This window comes from Falco naumanni, chromosome 18 (assembly GCF_017639655.2).
Source record: "Falco naumanni isolate bFalNau1 chromosome 18, bFalNau1.pat, whole genome shotgun sequence".
Taxonomy (NCBI): domain Eukaryota; kingdom Metazoa; phylum Chordata; class Aves; order Falconiformes; family Falconidae; genus Falco; species Falco naumanni.
Window position 1 is genome coordinate 4,873,271 of NC_054071.1, and position 19,148 is coordinate 4,892,418.

The 19,148-nt window shown below is 53.0% G+C and overlaps 2 protein-coding genes and 1 long non-coding RNA gene across 3 annotated transcripts in view; 1 reads left to right on the top strand and 2 right to left on the bottom strand.

Annotated features, from left to right (window-relative positions):
- Positions 1-538: 538 nt before the first annotated feature.
- Positions 539-4,711, bottom strand: MRPL45 (mitochondrial ribosomal protein L45). Its single transcript, XM_040617665.1, has 8 exons — positions 4,614-4,711; positions 4,151-4,346; positions 3,549-3,666; positions 3,080-3,178; positions 2,404-2,452; positions 2,027-2,176; positions 1,770-1,943; positions 539-1,250 (listed from the first exon to the last, which is right to left on the bottom strand). The coding sequence occupies exons 1-8, from the start codon at positions 4,668-4,670 to the stop codon at positions 1,191-1,193; spliced, it is 903 nt and encodes a 300-aa protein (XP_040473599.1). The 5' UTR covers positions 4,671-4,711; the 3' UTR covers positions 539-1,190.
- A 3,757-nt stretch (positions 4,712-8,468) lies between these two features.
- LOC121098935 lies at positions 8,469-10,191 on the bottom strand. The gene is made up of 2 exons (XR_005831378.1): positions 8,997-10,191; positions 8,469-8,849 (listed from the first exon to the last, which is right to left on the bottom strand). It is a non-coding gene; the product is annotated as an uncharacterized LOC121098935 (long non-coding RNA).
- A 432-nt stretch (positions 10,192-10,623) lies between these two features.
- NPEPPS (aminopeptidase puromycin sensitive) overlaps positions 10,624-19,148 on the top strand; it is a 39,794-nt gene continuing 31,269 nt past the window's right edge. Inside the window, exon 1 of the mRNA XM_040617234.1 lies at positions 10,624-10,914. Coding sequence (XP_040473168.1) covers positions 10,792-10,914 — 123 coding nt within the window. The 5' untranslated portion in view covers positions 10,624-10,791. The remainder of the gene's footprint in view (positions 10,915-19,148) is intronic.

The following is a 19,148-nucleotide window of genomic DNA, read 5'->3' on the forward strand; positions in this document are numbered from 1 at the left end:
CCTAACAGAGCATAAAGATGATATTCTGCCCTTTCAAAAGAACATCACTCACAAGAAACACTGAACAACTCTGCAAGCATAAGGAGCCATAACCCTTTTACAGCACACCCTGTAAAATCTCTGTCAAGGAAGAAGAAAAAAAAACTTAACTCTTACAATCTCTGGAAAATGACTGGTTAAAAAGCAAGCCAAAGTTGAAAAAGAAAATGCTTTGTTATGCGACGCCTAGCGAATATGGTGCTCTGTGACTAGAACTAAATACTGAGCAACACAGAGCAGTAACAGATCAGCACTCACTGGCTTACTCCCAGTCCCAGAAAAAGGTAGACCTCTGGGTACATGTTTTCCTCGACCCACATAGCCACCAAAACCAGGGGACCTGATGCTAGTGTCATCATGTCCACAGGATGGTGCCAGCCACTCACTAACACCACGCCATCGCTGCATTCACGAGCATCTATAAGGAAGGCACCAAACCCCATCAGCTACGAGAAATGCTGCCTTTCAAAAAGGCAGTGGTTGACACAAAACGCTGACCTTAGGAGTAAACGTTTTATTATTGAATTATTGGTGCTGTGCTGCAGCCCCTTTGGGGAGCATGGCCACTAACACGCACCCATTCAGCAGGAGTCCAGTTGCAGTTCCCACCCAAGAGAATTTGATTTAAAGTGTGCTGGTTGCTCTTCCCTGTTTTCTGTTTAAAAAAAAAGAAGCCTGGGAATCAGTACAAAGAGGGAAAGAGGACGGGAAAAGAAAGTGCCAACACCTACTGCTGCAAGTTTTAATGAAAGCCCACCAGGTCTCTGGCATTTCCCATGGAAGTGCCAAATATTTTATGTCTGGACAGACTTCTGCTGCCAAGGGCTCGCACAATGCAAGTTCGGGACAGAGGTTAGCCTAGAGAGCAGTCCCAAAGAGAACAGACTTCTTGTCTTTACAAAAAGAAGGGAGTTAAGCTGCAGCACACTAAGTCTTCTTGGACAGAGTAAAGCTCTTCCCAGAGCTCTGAAGTCCCCTTCCAAGCCCCTCTCGCTCCTTTAACAACAACTTCTCAGGGACTTGAATTCATTTCTGAAGCCACTTCATTTGTTGACTGCTCACTGGAAAGGCACAGCCGTATCCAACCCGCTACCTCCACAGACATTCTCCACTTCTTCCCTCGAGGCTGTCTGCACAGGCTCTGGCAATTCTCACTTCATTTCTTCATACTCTTGTGTGGGATTCAAGGTTGGGCCAGGAATCATCACCGTCTGAAAAAGCACAGAACAGAATCAGCACGACACACGAGCAGCTCTGAACTGCTGTAACAGGAATTTTTGCGTTACAGAGCACGAGAAAGGGTGAGCAGGGGATCTGGCAGTGCAAAGGCCTTGCACAGGAAGATGACCAGATGGCGGCAGCACGGGGGAGGACACAGCGGGGAATGAGATGACAGGCCTCGTACTACACTACAGTTCTCACCTCCTTCCTCTCTAGGAGCTGTTTTTAGTAACACAGGAAGACAGAGCACCTGCAGCACTTTGCCAGGCTGTGTACAGGGAGCAGTTACCCCCTAAATTATCACATACATATAAAATAACCCCAGCCCTCCTGCTACAGCTTCCAGGTGCTAGAAGCTGATAACACCCCATGAATAAATACATCTGCTTGCAGATTAATCCACCACCTTCCCATTGCAGGAAGCTCAGCTTTGGTTTTGTCCAGAATTAACTAGGGACCTGTGTTTCACAGCCACAGGCCATGCTGGTGTCTTTTCCTGGTGGCATTACCTTAATAATGGGGCCCTTCGGTGGAGCCCACTCCGGAACGATCTTGCCGTGCATCCTCCACGTGCCGTATGGGTTGACCAAGTATTTCTCAAACACGACATACTCCAAAACGTCCTTGGGCACCTGCTCCCCACCATACATCAGCCGCCCAAAGCGGTCATAGATTGCCAAAATCTGTAAAAAGAGCCAAGAGTCTATGTTGGGCTGGCAGCAGGTTGGAGTCAGCTGGGAAATGCAAGGGGCACAAGGGGACGTACCTGCCGCGTGTGCATCCGCACTGTCACCTGGCCGTACAGGTTGCCTCGATTCACGATGCTGTCACATCGAATATGAACCACCCTTGGAGGCTCCAGTGACTCCACAAAACTCCACCGGATGGTCTTGTACCTGTTCCCACGGACCATTTCCTATAAAGACAAAAAATAAGCACCAACTTAAATAGGATGTCACTTGAATGATAAGCAAACTACTATATACCACGAAGCATGTATTCACTAGCTATTACTTAGGCTTGTGCTTTCCCTCCCAGCTCTGTCTTTATCATATCCAGATAAAAAGAGAGATAATCAGGTTTAGAGAGCCTTAAAGAACATGGAAGAGATCAAGGACACGCTAGGTCCAGATAAACACTTACTGGGTAGCAGCGCTCTGTCACCAGGGAGTGAAGTTTCTGCTTGTTAAAACTGCAAGTGAAACACATCCAGTTACTTGAATACAGATGTTGCGAAGAGGCTTACTCACAAATTCCTGCTTCCCCAGAAGACACACAATCTACTGGCAAAACATAAAAAGCGCAATTCTCAGCTGTGATCTCGGCACAAAATCAAAACACGAATGCAAGCTAGTTGACAAGACTTCAGGGAAAGACACAACATCCTTGAGAAGCCAGTTTGTGACCTAAATGTTTTACTGATGTTTGGAATTGTAACCAAGAGTGATGCAGTTTTGAAATCTGTTCTATTACTGGAAAGTGGAGCAAGCCAGTGGAATATCATTTCATACCCAAACAATCCCCTGCAGCATGATCCTGAACAGCACCAACCACCCACTCACCCGCTGATAACACCAGTGCTGCAACAGCTCATCTCTGCAGGTCGAGCCAAGACGAATTTTCTGCAACCTGCTTTTCATTATCAAGAGTGGGAACTAATCAAACCTCCAACACGCTACTCTTCACAGAGATGGGGGCAGACGAAAATAAAGTACTTGTTGCAGGGGAGGTATAAGGATTAGAAAGACAAGGAAGAAACCAGAGCGTATCAGCAAACGGAAGCAGGCCCTATATAACCACATCAGAGAAGAGGTCTTACTTTGCCAGGCAATTGTGAGCTTCAATAAATATCTCCTGCGCCTTCTCTGGGAAGGTTTTAGTGCTGAAATCTGGATCATGATCTTTTATCTTCCGCAGACTGAAAAGACAAGAAAGAGAACAACTTGGAACCATCTTGTACGTTTCAGATGATGACAGTAATCTTCAAGGCCAGCTTTTACCAGGGAGCAACCGAGACAGGAGACTCCCCACTAAGACATAACCGCTCGGTGCTCACAACACATAGTGCCACAAACCCAAAGAATCCTCAAGGAAATGACTGCACGCTGTATCCGTTTATGCCAGTACAGGTGCCTCGCGGTCATTCTCACATCTGGGATTCCCCATTAAGTGGTACAACAGCAACAATGGAAGAAGTGGGTAGAGAACAAAACACACCACCTCACCACTGCCTGACAGAACCGAGCAAAACTTCTGCACCACAGACTAATTAAAAAGAAGGTACGTACGCTAGCTGGGAGACAGCGGTCTGCTTCATCTTCTCCATCTTTTGCTTCAGCCCATCTTTGGATAGGGAGGTCAAGCGGGCATCGCCCTCAGGAGGGATGTACGGGTCTATAATATCAGCTACGTGAGAGAGCAGAAAGCTCAGGAAAGGGCTCAGAAACAGCAACACAAAAGAAACAAAGAGGCAGCACCCTGACTGCTGGGGGCTGGAGCAGCAGGATTCCACCCTGATAATGTTTGTAAGATGAAATTCGAGCACACACACAATTGTTGGTCTAACACAGCTTGTCAGCAGTGACAGGTGCCTGCTATCTGCTCTCCTCTTCCACACAGCCCAGGATAGGAGGATTAAACACATTCAGCAGCGGGGAACATGACCCCCCCTTGCTACTCCTTGTCCCTAGGTATGCAGGGGCCAACAGCTTGACACACTTCTGAGGTAAAGCAGGGCAGCTACTAGCCCTACCAGGAGGCAGTGTGTAATTCAGTCTACTGCAGCAAGGCACTCTGGCACCATGGCCACACCGCTTAGGCTAACTGCTCCATGCTGCTACTTGGCACTAGTTTTGCCCTTGAGAAGAGACCAAAGCAGCCTTTCTACCACCTGTGGAAGCCAGGTAGAAAGTCCGTTCTACACGTTCCTCAGGAAGTACTTTCGCCAAAGCCTTGAGTCTCTTCTCTTTCGCTTTAGGGGACGGTTCTCTGGCCCATTCGGGGACAAAATATCGCTTCTTCGTTCTCACTGGGACAACAAGACAGGCCGAAGCTGCTCCAGCAGGACGGAGCACAGACTCCGCAGTCTAAGGAAGAAAAATAACAAAGCGGGGGTGTTAGCTCAACGGCCAGGAAACACCACCAGCATCTTTATTGCTCTTCACACCTCCCAGACACAGAGCAGCTGTAAAGGCACCTAACGCCATTACTTGTAGCCCTCCTCGTCCCATGGCCCGCCCCATATTCTCTCGGCTCTGTGCCCCCCACATCCCTCATCCCGTGGCTCTTCGGCCGCCCCAGCCCGCTCCCCTCGGCCCCCCCGCCGGTCCCCCAGCCCCGTTCCCGGGCCCCACCTGCCAGCACACCCGCAGGCCCAGCCGACCCAGGCCCGCCTTCATGGCGGCCGCCATCTTTCAGCCGCGCTGCCCGCCGGGACAGGGGCGGGGCCGAGCGGGGAGGGGCGGGGCCCGGGGGGCCCGCGCGCTCAAGGGGGGCCGAGCGGGAGCCCGCGGCGCCGGGTGGAAAATTCCACCGGCTGCGGAGGGGGCGGGGCCGGGGGAGGCTCCGCCCCCAGCGCGCGGCGCGGGGCCCGCGGTGCGTGGTGCAGTGTGCGGGGGGGGGAGGGGTGGCCTGCGGCGTGAGCCGCTGCGCCGGGAAAGGGGGTGGGGGACGTGGCAGGCGAGGGACCCTCCGCATCGCCCGGCGGATGTCAGGACCCCCAGCGCCCCCGGGGACCTGCAGAGCTCCCCAGCCGCCCCGCGGACCTGCAGGGCCTCCCTTCGGGCCTGCGCACCCCCCAACCCGGGAGCCTGCAGGGGGCCCCCGGGGACCTGTGCATCTCCCTCAGCACCACCCGGGGGCTTGCAGGGCCCCCCAGCCCCCTCGGGGACCTGCAGGGCCCTCTAGGAGCCCAGCTTGGCTCTGGGTACAGCAGCAATGGGGGCCTGATGCCTTGGCACTGCAGCAGCACTGGGGGCTGTGGGTGGGGGGCTCAGGGGGCTTGGGGGGCTCCGAGGCCCCATGGGACAGCCCCCCCATACCACGCTGCAGCAGCTCTGGGGGTGCAGCACTGACCCCCTCAAGCCAACCTAAACCAACCCACGCTCATCCCCAAAACCCCTTCCCTTGAAATTCCGGCTCGGGCAGCCCCTAGGCCACCCCCAGGGATGCTCAGCACCTGCCCACAGCTGCAGGATGAGGCCTTGGTCCATCTTGCTGACCCAAAGACAAACCCACATGAGGGTGCAAAGCCCAGGGTGGCCCCAGAGGAGTGGGGGGCTTGTTGGGAGGCTCTGGGCTGGGCTGGCGGCACCTGGCTGGGCTCCCAGTTTGCTGTGGGGACTGTTGATCTTGGCCATGGGGAAGCGTTGCTCCATCGGACAGCTGGTTAATGTGTAGTGACGGCTCTGCTGCGCCTGAGACCGTTGATCCCAGCCCACGCTGTTATCTGTGCTGGAGGCAGTGGGGAGAGCCGGGAGTGGCCCTCCAGAGCTGTGCTGGGGGGTACAGGGGGAGCCGGGCATGTGGAGGGGGGGCAGTTGCATCTGCAGCAGTGGCGGTGGCTCTGGAAGTCTGTGATGCTCATAAGGGGGCCAGAATGGGAGAGGGGGGATCCTCCCCGCTGCACCCCTGGCAGGAGCACTGGAGCCTGTTTCCCTGCTAGAAAACAGGGCTGAAGCCCCAGGGCCACCGAGCCGGTCCCAGGGCAGTTGGGGCTGAGTCACCAGCCCCAGCACCCCATGGCCCTGGCACTTTCCCACGGCTCAGGACTCGTGGGACTGGATTTTCCCAGCCCAGCTGGCTTTCCCAGCTGCTGAGCTGCCCTGCGATGCCGTCTCAGCTGGTTTAGCCACCATGGGCAGCCGTTTCAGGGGGCCACAACCTCACCGTGGGGGGCTGCTGGGGACCACGGCCCTGGAGCATCCCTGCCACTGCGGTTCAGGCCAGGGCTCGCCCAGCAGCAGTGACCTCTGGAGATGCCACTTGACGGTGCCACCAACCCACGTGTGACCTTCCCTTTGCAAAACCATCACGCAGAGATTTGCCTCATGGGAGAGCAGGACCAGGGCTGGGATTTGGAGTGAGCATCAGCAGAAGTGGGATGTGCTCAGCACCCGCCCAAAGCTGAGCTGTCCCTGCCAGCCCCAGGCAGGGGCTCGGCCACATTTGCCTCCATCCCGGTGCAACTCACCCCAGGCAGGTGGCGAGGCAGGAGGGCGATGGGCAGCCCTGCACGCACGCATCCCCATGCAGCGAGAGGGGGAAATGATGTAAAACACTTCCCAACCTCCTGGGAACAGCAGAGCAAGAGGCCCCAGGAGCCACTTTGCAGCTTCCAGTGCTGTTGTCCCTTGTGCTCCCGAATACCAGAGATTCCTGCCCTAAGCCGCCGGCCCAGACCTGTGAGGCAGGATTAGCCGGTGCCCTCCGGCTGCTCCCACTCCCGGCAAAAACTCCAGCAAAAGAGAGAAGAAAAGCCTCCGGGGACCATTCTTTTTCTTTTCTTCACCCCTCCTTCCCCCCCCCCCCCCCCCCCCCTTGTTTTCCTAATTAAAATGGTGCACTGGCAGCGGTTGGTGGCTGCAGAGTCTCTGGGCTAATTACAGCTCCTGGCTCCCACCCCATCCATGTGTCCCCAGGCCCTCCCCAGTCTGGCACTGCAGGAGAACCCGGTTTGGTCAGGACACGGCGGAGGAGGTGGCTTCCCCCCGGCTTTCTCGGTGGAGGCTCCCCCTTTCTTCCTTTCTTTCTTGCTGGATTCTTGCTGACAGCAGCATCTGTCATCTAACAATATCTCAAGCGCGGACCAGCAGCCGCAGAAGGCACCCGGAGCGTTTTGCCAAGCGCCAGCCCTTGCGGCCGGTGGGACCACCGAGCCCCCTCGCTGCCCCCAGCACCGGGCGCACACCAGGAGGGCACCCAGCACCCCACACAGCCAGCGGGGACGGGAATTAAAGCTCAGAGGAGACAATCCCCTGGCCACCCTCCTGCACTGCGAGCAGCTCTGCTCCAGGAATAGGTTTATCCTGCCCCTGACCTTGCTGCCCGCCCGGTGGCTCTGCCGGGGAGAGCCCCCCGTGGCCACCGGCTGTGCCCGGGCATGGAAAGCGGGAGCAAGGCGGGAGGCGAACGGCTTTTTGCTCCAGCAGGGCTCCCAGCATGGCAGGGCTTCTTGCCACGGTGGCTTCAGAGTATCCCCAGGGTGGCACGGCCGGGCTGAGCTCTGCCCCATCCAACCTGGCTGCAAACCACGCACGGAGGGTCCTCCCAGTGTGGGCTGAACTGTGGGGTCCCCGTTTTAGACCTTCCCTCGCTGCGGGGTGACGGGACTTTCGCCCCAGCATCCCGCCGGCATCGCAGGCACGAGCTCGCCGCAGCAACCGCAAAACTTTCTCCATCCCTACGTCCCAGCACCGACGTGTTCCCCCCGCAGAGCCAACACCCCACGGCTGGTCTGTGTGTCCCACGGGGCTTCGTGCCCTACCAAGGCACTGGGAGGGGACAGCGGCAGGAGCAAGGGGAGGGCGGCAGCTGCCTGAACCCCCCGCGTGGCTCCGGCTGTTTCCTTGTCTCCCTTTTCCTCCTCCGGGCTCTGCAGCACAATGCGGCCCCGCAGAAGCCCCAGCTGAACCCAGGCTCATCACCCATTTGGTTTTTATAACAACGCGCTAAGAGCGGTCTGTACTTTCTCTGCACTGTTTCTGGGTCTCAGCAAATCCCTCTCTCGCTTGGCGCTAACTTGTGTTTTAAACAGCAAGGTACCACTTTTAGAAAAAATAAAATCTCTTTGGGGAGTTGGGGCAGGGGGGAGAAAAAAAAGGAGCAATCGCAGCCTGTAGCGGTGGAAGGTGACGAATGATCCCTCCTGCCTCTGCGAGCTGCATGTCCTTCTTGAAACGAGGGAGGCTGTGGCACACATGGATGCAGGGTGCATCCCTTCGGGGGTCCAGGACTGAGCCAGGTCCATGCCCGGCACCACACAGAGCCAGGCAGGAGGCAGCAACTGAGTTGCCGGATCTCACATTGCTGTGGCAGATCCCAGGGCAGAGAGCAGGGCTGGATGCAGGGAAAGCCACTGTGGCCGCCAGCTCCCCTCTTCCAGAGGAATTCAGTTTTTTCGCCCTTTTTTTTTTTTTCCCCATATAAAGTCTTTATGAAGCATTTTTAAACTTCCTGCTGGTGTTTGTCACAAACCCAAACAGCCATCCGACATCACCCACTTGGGACATTTATTACCCTGTAAATACTCTGGCTGTATTGTGTACATCACTTTTTAAGACAGATTCCTTACATAGCATCTTCCACAAGCCTCAGTGATGCTCCGCAGCACGGGGACCCCAGGGTACCCCAGGGTGGGCTGCTTGGCCATGGGAAATGGCAGAGAAACCCCATCCTGCTCATGCGCTTCCAAGGTTTTTTGGCTGAGGAGAACACCAGCCTGGCCAGGAAGGTTCTACTGGGAGCCCCACAACACCCAGGTTGCACCTTGGTGCTGCAGTTCATGCACGGGGAGGAGGAGGAAGGTGGCTGTTAGCCTGGAGTAGGGAGAAAAGCAACGCCACGCAGCTGTCCGGGCAGGTGAAGCAAGCCTGGAGAAGAGGACACCTTGTCTCTACTCCGCATCCGCACGTTGTTGTATCTTTACTGCAAATTCTGGGAGGTTTCAGCTGATCCCATGATTTTGTAAGGCTGGAGGTTAGCGATACCCCACGGTCTGTGCGCAGCGGCTGCCTTACCTGGAGCTGGGGAGCGCAGGTGTGACCAAAGCCAGGGAGAAAGGGACCCGTGTCCTCCAGATCCAAGGGCCAGATGCTGCACGGTGCCCAGCGGGTGCTCCCAGGACGGGACAGGGTGATGGGCAAGCTGGGAAAAACCCGGTGCGCACACAGGGCACTTGCCAGGTGCTCAGCACTAGGGAAAATTAAAAAAAAACAACCATACAGAATGAGAGAGCTGTTTAGGTTGGGAAAGACCTTGGAGATCATCAAGTCCAGCTACTCTCCCAGCACTGCCCAGCCCATTCCCAAACCGCGGCGCTCCGCTCCGCATCCACCCGGTTTTTAAACACCTCCAGGGATGGCGACTCCACTGCCTCCCTGGGCAGCTGGTGCCAGGGATTGGCAGTCCTTTCCATGAAAAAAAAAATAATTTTTTTTCCTAATATCTGATATAAACCTCCCGCGGTGTGATGCGAGGCCGTTTCCTCATCATGTTGCTTGTTATCGGGGTGAAGAGACAGAGACCCCCCCCCCCGCCCACAGTCCCCCACACCAAGGGTGGCCGGGAGCCAGCGGCAGCGCCTGGGATGTGCCGGAATTCCGCACGTGCGGCCCTGGCACCGCCGGAGCTGCCACCGGCACGATGGCACCCAGTGGCAATGGCATATCCCGGAGGACACGGGGCCAAGCAGCCTCCGAGGGCCTCCCAGCCCTGGCTGCACCCATGGGTGCTGCGTGAGGCCCGGGGGGGGGGGGGGGGGGGGGGGGGGGGCTGCCCCGCTGTGCCCCGGGCCTGAGCAAGGGTCCTGGCTCTGGGATGGACCCCCCCAGCGTGGGGCACCGGGAGCCCCCCCAGCTTCTTGCCCCCTGCGGAGCACCCCATTAAGGGTGCAAGCTCCCGTTAACGGGGTGCACAATGCCAGCCCCCCCCCAGGCAGAGGGGCCCCTGTTACCGGGGTGCACGGTGCCAGCCCCCCGTGGCCCGGTACACCGTGCCCACCCCCTCTGCAACACGTGCACCAGGAGCCCCCATTACCGGGGTGCACCCTGCTGTGACCTCCCAGGCCTGGTGCCCCCGTTACTGGGGTGCGGGTGCCAAGACCTCCCCCAGCTGGGCTACCCGTTACCGGGGTGCACCGTGCCAGCCCCCCCCCGGGCCGAGTGACCCCCGTTACGGGGGTGCACCGTGCCAGCCCCCCCCAGCTGGGGTACCCGTTACGGGGGTGCACCGTGCCAGCCCCCCCCAGCTGGGGTACCCGTTACGGGGGTGCACCGTGCCAGCCCCCGCCCGCGGGTGCCCCGTTACTGGAGCGCACGGTATGACACGACACACTCAATGACACCAGCCTCCCCCCCGCCCCCGCCGCCGCCGCCGCCCCGCGGCCCCGTTCGGTGCACGCGCCCAGGCGCCGCGCTCTCCCGGCTCCCCGCACCACCGGGCGCGTGGGGCGGGGCGGGGCGGGGCGCACGCGCAGTCCCCCGCGCCGCTTACGCAACGCGCTCGCGCCGCTCTCTACGTGCGCGGCCGCGTGGCGCCGCCGCCGCGCGCACGCGCACGCGCCGTTCCTCCTCTCTCCCCCCCCCCCCCCCCCTCACCGGCCACCTCGTGCCGGGAGCGCGCGCGCGCCCCCGCCCCTCCCTCCTCCTCCTCCTCCGCCGCTGCCGCCGCTCGCCCGCCCGCTCTCTCGGTGTGCCGGTGCAGGGCCGCCGCGCCGCCGGCAGGAAACCTTCCTGCTCCCGCCCCTCGCCGCTCCCTCCCCCGCCGCCCCGCCGCGGGGGGGCGCAGCCCCGCACCCCCTGCCGCCGCCCCGCCATGCCGGAGAAGCGGCCCTTCGAGCGGCTGCCCGCCGACGTGTCCCCCCTCAACTACGGACTCTGCCTCAAGCCCGACCTCATCGACTTCACCTTCGAGGGCAAGCTGGAGGCCGCCGTGCAGGTAGGGCCCCGGCCCGGCCCCTCAGCCCGCGCCGCCCGCTGCCGGGCCCTGAGGGAGCCCCGCCGGGCCCTGAGGGAGCCCCTTACCTCAGCCCGCTCCGCTCGCCGCCGGGCCCCGAGGGAGCCCCCCCCCCCCCCCGAGGGAGCCGCCCCCCCCCCCCCCCGAGGGGAGCCCCCCATTCCCCCGAGGGAGCCCCCCCCCCCCCGCACTGAGGGACACCCCCCTCCCCACACGCACTGAGGGACCCCCTCCCCCCCCCCCCCCTCCCCACACACACACTGAGGGACACCCACACACACACACTGAGGGACCCCCCCCCACACACACACACACACTGAGGGACCCCCCCCCCCCCACACACACACACTGAGGGACCCACACACACACACACACACACTGAGGGACCCACACACACACACACACACACTGAGGGACCCCCCCCCCCCCCCCACACACACTGAGAGACCCCCCCCCCACACACACACACTGAGGGACCCCCCCCCCCACACACACACACTGAGGGACCCCCCCCACACACACACACACACTGAGGGACCCCCCCACACACACACACACAGAGGGACCCCCCCACACACACACACACACACTGAGGGCCCCCCCCCCCCCCCCACACACACACACTGAGGGAACCCCCCCCCCCCCACACACACACTGAGGGACCCCCCCCACACACACACACACTGAGGGACACCCCCCCCCACACACACACACTGAGGGACCCCCCCACACACACACTGAGGGAGCCCCCCGCCCCCCACTGAGGGAGCCCCTTCCCTCAGCCCGCGCCGCCCGCCGCCGAGCCCGCCCCCCGAGGGAGCCCGATCCCCCTCATTCCCTGTCCCCTCCTGTCCGCCAGGCCCTGAGCGCCCCCCGCCCGCGCCAGCCCGCCGGGGCCCGGCCCTCGGCGCGGTGGAGCCGGCCAGGCAGGTGCAGGGAGGCCGCTGGGAGCCGGGCGCCCCCCCCCCCGCCGCGGTCTCCGCCCTCCCTTCCCATTCAGGCTATACATCTGTACGTATACATCCCCCCCGGGCCGGGGCCGGGCGGTGGGGAGGGGGAGAGGGCAGCTCGCGGGCCGCGCCCTGCCCCGCTCCGGCCCCCAGGAGCCGCGGGAGCGGCCTGGGAAGGGCCGGGGGCCTCGCCCCGCCGCCGCGGGCCCCGCCGCTCCCCCTGGGGCTGCGCCGGGGGTGCCCGGGCCGCCCCCCGCCCGGACGGCCCCGTTAGCCGAAGTCTGTATGTAGGTTAAGCACGGAGCCGTCTGGAGGCACGGGTAGCTGCCTCGTTGGGATCCCCGGCTTCCCCCAGAGCCCCAGCGAGCACCCTGTTCCTGATTCCAGCCTCCAGCATGCTGCTTTTATCCATACCCAGCCACTCAGGCGGCTCGGGATTTTGCTGGAAAGGCAAACTACCCCAAATACAATTAAATGAGGACTCCCCCCGGTGTAGTACCGTAAGCTGGTAGGCCTCAGTGTCATGAAAAGCTTCAAATCAGTGAAGCAAGAGGCTCTTGGAGTGTTGCACACCCTTCCCACTGCTAAGGGGTGTACAAACTTAAAACACCAGGTCTTCTGCCCTTTCCGAAAGGCAAAAGCTTCCCCATGTTCGTGCTTCAAAGCCAGAATGTTTGATGAAAGCCCTGAAGTCCCATAGTCATTCTCAGGCTGCTCTGCCAAGATCTCCTAAATTTGCTTTCACGGTTTTCGTTGTGCCGTGGTTTGAAAGAGATAGGGAATTGTAAGGGCTTACTGGGCTTCTTCCTTAAAATGGGATGACTGTATTGAGAGCTCAAAAATGTTTGAGGGAGATTTTGAATGCTGAGATGTGTACAGATTGAAATTCTGGTCTAAAGAGGTGGTTAAAACCTGCTTTGAAAATGAGGTAAGATCAGGGTGCTAACACTGCTGAATCTGAAGCACAGGAGCAGACAGCAGTGAGTCCTTCACTGGGCATCTGGTGTCTGTGGAAGCTGGGGAGGGCAAAAGGCTGTGGATGATAGTGAACCTTGTGACTTTTGGGACCTGGAGGAAGATGACCGAGATGAGTAAGTTTGTGTCATGTGGAAGAAATACTGAAAACGTAAATTGCCTTGTGGATTTTGTTGTAGCTCAAGTCCTCGGGCTGCTGCTGTCTTTGGGGTCTCAGCCTGACAGTGCATCAGCCTGGCTGAAAATGCTAGCTTGAGAAATTCCCAATCTCTTCCATTAATCCTAGCCACCTATTCCTGTCTTCGCACCCAAGTTGCTGGTCCTCAGTCCTGTTACAACTGTGGGGCTGTGCTGTAAATGGGATCACTGAAATCATCCAGGTTAAAAATAACACTCGGGGGGAGGGGAGCGGTGGCTTTTTAAGCCAGCATTGCTGCTGAGGAGAGAGTAGTATTGAACAGCAGCCTTGAAAACTTAGGTTAAATCGAGTAACAACAAGCATTTGGAGGCTTCTTGTGGAGCTGGTACTTGGTTTGCAGATACTAGTCCTGTGGAGGTGTTTTTAATATTGTTTGCTGTTCAGGGGATTGCTCAATGAATTCCTAGAGCAATGGATACCACCTGACAATGCGAAATCCTGGACTTTCCTACCAGCTGAGGGCATGTGTTAAGGAAGAACACTGATCTGTCAGGTTCAAGGTTGTAAAAAACTCTTGTTCACATTGTGGTGAGCTGATCTGATGTTCCCAGGGTAGAGAGAATTAAAAAAAATGTAGGGCGAGGTTTTTAAAACATATCTAAAGTATCTATCTTTGTTTTTAAATAACTTCTACCAACCATAGACTGAAAAATCATGAGGCCACATCCCAGCTGCATGCAAGCAAGTACAGGAGAGGTGCAGGAAGGTGTGTGGGGTGAGTGTTCTCATGCTTGTCTCAAGTTAGAAATCTGGAGAAGTTTACTGTGGCTGCCAGTGTCCAAAGCATGCTAAAGGCACATTCCAGAAAATTAGAGGGTGGCTATTCTGCACCTTAATGGAGAGAAGAATAACCAGCTCGTCTACAGTACTAGGTAGACAGGATACTTTTTGGACAAGGGAATGGCTTATCTAGCAGAAAACTAGTAAATGTTAGCATATTCTTATTGAGCTGGAATTAAATCCAGAAAATAAATCATTTGTGTGCTTTTAGATCCGGTTGGTTAATTAAGGACCTGTTGGCCATTTCTGCTAGCACCTTGTAATAAGGTGGAGTGCAGCTCATCAGAGGCATTCTGTTTTCAGCACATGTGAGAGCTTTGGCATGCATTGTACAGTCATCGAGGTGAAAGTGATTTTATTTTAAGACAATTTGAATTTTCCAGATTTTGGGTAGGGAAATGCATGCACTGCCTCCTCTGGAAGATCCAGGTATTGCTTTTTATAACCAATCAAGAATTATTAGTCCCTCTGCTCCATTCCAGTATAATAATGGCTGGGCAAGCGATAATCCGCACCAAGTACTTAAATCAGTGATGCTTTCTGACCTGTGGTGTGAGTACTTGAACTCTGACACCGGAATAAATAATGATTAATCACAGAATTAGGAAAACTTTTCATTATGTACATCAAAAGTATTTGTTTGCTTTCTTATTTTGCATCTTTAATAGCAAACTGGAGTTAGCGAAGGCTGTGATATTTAGTCAAGGTATTGCAAATAAACCCTTGATCAGTCAGTTTGTGTTTCTCACTCTCAGCCATTAAATAGGATTTGGCAGCCCTCTGTGTAGAATTTTGGTGAGGCTTTTGACTTGAGCACCAAGGCCTGAAGAAATTTTAAGGAACCTTCCAGTCTTGCCTTTGGGGCAGTACACTTGTGTTGGCTTTTGTAAGTATAAATAACTTAACAAAACATTTTGTCTTTATGCCACAATAAAGAATGTTATGCTTATATAGCAGCTTCAAATAAGCTTCAGAGGATAAAACCTTTTATGATTCAAGAGATGAGGCTGTTGCTTCGGTGTCAGCAGTGACCAGGTTGATTTCAAAGCCTTAAAAAGAAATGTTACGTGTTTGTGGTTTATTGTGGCACTTCTGGTTTTCAGGTTAGGGAATTGGCCCCTCTGTCTAGTATTTGTTGTTCCTTGATAAAGGAACGATACTGAATCTTCTGTCTTAATAGTGCAATTTCAGAGCCTTTTGAAACCACGCTTGTTATGTATCTGGTAACCTGCGTATTAAGTTTGGTCCAGTTACTCAAGACTTTTAAATGATGTAAATTATTGTCATATAAATATTTTTGAAGTCTGTAGAGTTGTGTAACAATCATGCAAACTGATAGTATATAACTGCCATTTTTCACGATTAAAAACCCCAAAAGTCCTTGAATGAACTATTTCACAAAGAACCCTTATCACAACTAGGACAAAATGTGGTTGTGGGAGAATTGGATACTACATGTCAGTAGCAGATCGGGAGCTGAAAAAGTTGCCTGCTCCCAATCCTGTGTTCACTCTGCCAGTTATGTCATATTCTAGCATTTAAAACTGTTGATTTGTTGGGTGTGTGTGTATATTTCTGAATGAGCACAATTCAGATTTTTTTTTTTTTAAATAGTTCATCCACTTTATTCTTCTGTTAGCTTGAGATTTAATTATTATAACCCGGATTCTCAGGGTCTGGTTATCAGTGCAGTGCACTCATATTACTCAGTGTCTAGGTCAACTTTTTTTCCATTCTGTTTTTGACTCCTGGGAGGCCTAATGGAGGGCTGGAACAAAGAGGGGATGTGGGGCTGTTCATGTTCTTCAGCATCGTGCTGGAAAGGCAAACATGAGTAACTAGCAACAGAAACAATCATTTGGCTCCCAAAGTTCAACGGTTCTTTTAAGCTTCTAAATGAATGTTTTTAGCGCTGTTGCGGCTCCAAACGATCACCTGTCCAGCACAGGGTGTAGTGCTGCAGAGTTTCAGGAAGGTGCATGGCTGTCTTCTAACTTCCTGGTATTTACCTCTAGGTAAACTACCTTCTTTGGAGAGTGTTGGTGGGGTGATTCATTTCTTTCATTGAACCCTACAGTGAGGTGTTCCTTGGTTGCAAAGCAACCTATCGTTAAAGAATTTACAACTTGATGTAAATGGCTGTTTTAAATATCTTTTCGCAGTCTCTTTAATGTCTGAAGGATACTCTGTTATATTTAGCAATGTTTAACCTGTATCTGTTGCTTTTTATAGGTTAATTATGCAGTATCTGCTAGACTAAAGAATATGTAGTCTTCTGATCCTGCTGCATGCCAGTTAAAGGTTAATTGTGACACTCTTGCATGTAAAGCTTGAAAAATTAAGCTTAATGGGTGTAGTATTTGTGCTCAGTATCTCCTGCATGGAGGGTGAAGTCATCTAGTGTAACTACATGGTCATGTTATCCACCATTGCAACTTACATTTCCAGCACATGAAATTAAATCTGAATTTGAGTGTTAAAGGTGCATGCTGAGTGTCCAAGCCTGGCACTTCAAAATCAGGAGCTTAGGGCTCTCTCGGTGTATCCTTATGCCACCAGTTTGAAAAAAATAGGGATGCCTTTGCTCTTCTCCCCCACAGAAAGGCTTCTTGCAGTTCTGTAATTCATAAGGCTGAGATGATTGCATTGATCATAGTTACGAAGGGATTTGCTTGTCTGTGTGAATTTGACACCTCTGAAGTATGTGTGACTGCTGCCTATGAATGTTAGCTGCATGCTCTTTGGAATGAAGCGATTTTTTTCCAGTGGGCCAATTAGTCGTGGCATTGGTAATTTTGCTGCTTGGTTACCATAATTTGCTCAAGGTGCAGATTAATAAAACTCCTTATTCCTTTTCTCACTGAAGCTTTGAATTCTTAAAAAGATACATCCTAGAACATAACTGAGGTAATTTTAGTTGTGTGGAGTAAAAAATGCTAAACACATACATTCTTGTTATAATGCCACATTTAGAAAAGGACTCTGAAGCCGAGTGACAAGATTTTGAATATCTAGTCTTATAAATGGCTCTAGAGAATTAGTTTTGACTATAGGAGATGTCTTTTGGTGCACCTCATTCTGTATTTCAGGTAGGCTGACATTCTACTGAAGCTATTCAAATTCTTGTTTCTAACATCCTATAAAGCTTTTTCCATCAAGTCCTTTCCTGCTGTGATAACTGGTGAAAATCAAAAGCTTTACATCATCTTTGAGTCCTATTTGGCAGAGCCAAATAATTAGCCTTTTTAGCTCTTCTGTCAAATGATGTTACCTTGGAAAACTTCTTGCAGGAACTTAAGCTGTTATCCCCTATTGGGTGAGATTTTTTCCTTCCCAGAAACAAGTGCTGAGCACAAATGTGGATATGTAGGGCGTGGGGAAGTGTGTGTTGTCTTGTCTAACGGCAGGTTACTGACACAGTTAAAACATCTTCAAGGTCTGCAGTTTTATTACAGGGCAGACCTGCTTGTAGTATCTGTGTCTGGCTAATCTAATAGGTATTTGAATTCTCATTAATGTTACCAGAGTTTCATTAAAAGCAGCAGGTTTAAAGTTTTGAAACGTTCCTTCATTCTGGATATTGGTCTTAGTTCATCTGCTGATTTAAGCGTGTCAGCCTTATGGCAAAACTACTTTCATTGTGGTCATTTGTAGCTTGCTCTGGCCTTGATTAGCCACCTCTTGTCGAAGAGTAAATTTATTATATTATAGAGCAAGGTGAAGCAGGGTGACAGTTTGCATATTGACAACTTTGTATGTAATTGGTCATACCTTATGCAGTGAGATGCTTTTTTGCCTTTTAATATGATTGCATTCATGAAAAGCACTGCATGAGCGGAATATCTGTCTTCTAAAACATAGTATTAGCAGCAATGTAAAAGCAGTTTCAAGGTATCGCTTACAGTAAAACACACACATGCATCTTCATGATGTATGTGGTCTTGTAAGCATGAGGCTGTCGGTTCTTGTGAGATAAAATGGTTTTAAGTTAAGTGTGCTGGCTGGTTTATAGTTTTGTTTTGGTTTTGTTCTTACAGATGTATCTGCACCGTCATTACTTTTAGTGGATCAGAGGAAGGAGGCTCATGCTAGAGCCTATGTACCAACATGAAAACACTTTTTTTCTTCTTTTTTTCCACACTGAATTAAATTGAGAGCCTCTTAAGTGTGGTGTGCCAGTACACTGTCAGTAGTCATATCTGCACACTGAATTTTGCCCTTTGTTTTTTGGGAGTTGGAGGGTAAGCAGTTTTAAGGCTACTGGTTCACTCAGGCCTTTTAAATGTTTTCTAGTATGTTGCTCTGTTTTGTAAAGCCAGCTTGATATTTGTAGCAGGTAGGGGAAAAAAATCTAAAAATAGGTAATTGCATTTCTAAGGAGCCTCTGAAGTTGTCCCTGCTTAAACCTAAACTTTCTTATTTTGCAGGCACAGTGCCGAAAATTCTTCTGTCCTCAGAAGAGGTTGTTTTTTAAAGACCAACCCTATTGTTAAACCCAGTATTGTCTGCAATTTGGACAGTTCTTTATGCATCTTGAATTCTTAATCCAGAGAGATTTGGATTTGTAGATTGAATAAAGGTCTCTATGAGACATTTATAAAAAGCCTTTCTCATTCTGATTTTTCTGTGTTTTAGAAGACCTTGAAAAACCCCAAACCCTAATATTGTGATGAAAACTGCTGGGCTTTGATCTTAGGTTTTGGGAAATGTTGTAATCCTTTAGTTTCATGCACACCAGATTAGAGGGGGGAAAAAAATATTTTTTCAGATTGTGAATCTTTTACTAGAAATCTAACCTGTGTCACTCCTGCTGTTACACTTGCTTCTTTTATGCTTTGCAAGCATGTTGTTTTTAGAATCAGGTTAAATTTATTAGGTAACATTGTTTTGGTTTTATTACTATAAAGAGGCAACGTGGTGAAAACAAGGCAGCTCTTCTGTACTGGTCTGTAAGACACCCTGCTGCAGGGTGACTGACAGGCAGGATTTGGAAAGGTTCACTAATAGTTACGCTTGTCAAAAAGTATAAGCCCTTACCTAATATTTATTATACAAACAGTTCTGTTTCAGGATTTGCTTCAGAAGTGAAGTTGGTGGCTGAGGTTAGAATGAAACTTCTGAGTTAGGTTTGTCTTGTTAACCATCCACCATGGGGGTTGGCTTTCCTTGGAGTATCTGGTATTAGCCCTTTGGTTAACAGATTATTAGACTAGATGGACTGTTCTTATGATGTGGGTAAGCCTATTAAGTTGTACATTTAAATTTCTTAAGCCTCTCTTATCACTGACTGGACTTCAGTTTGGCTTTTATGT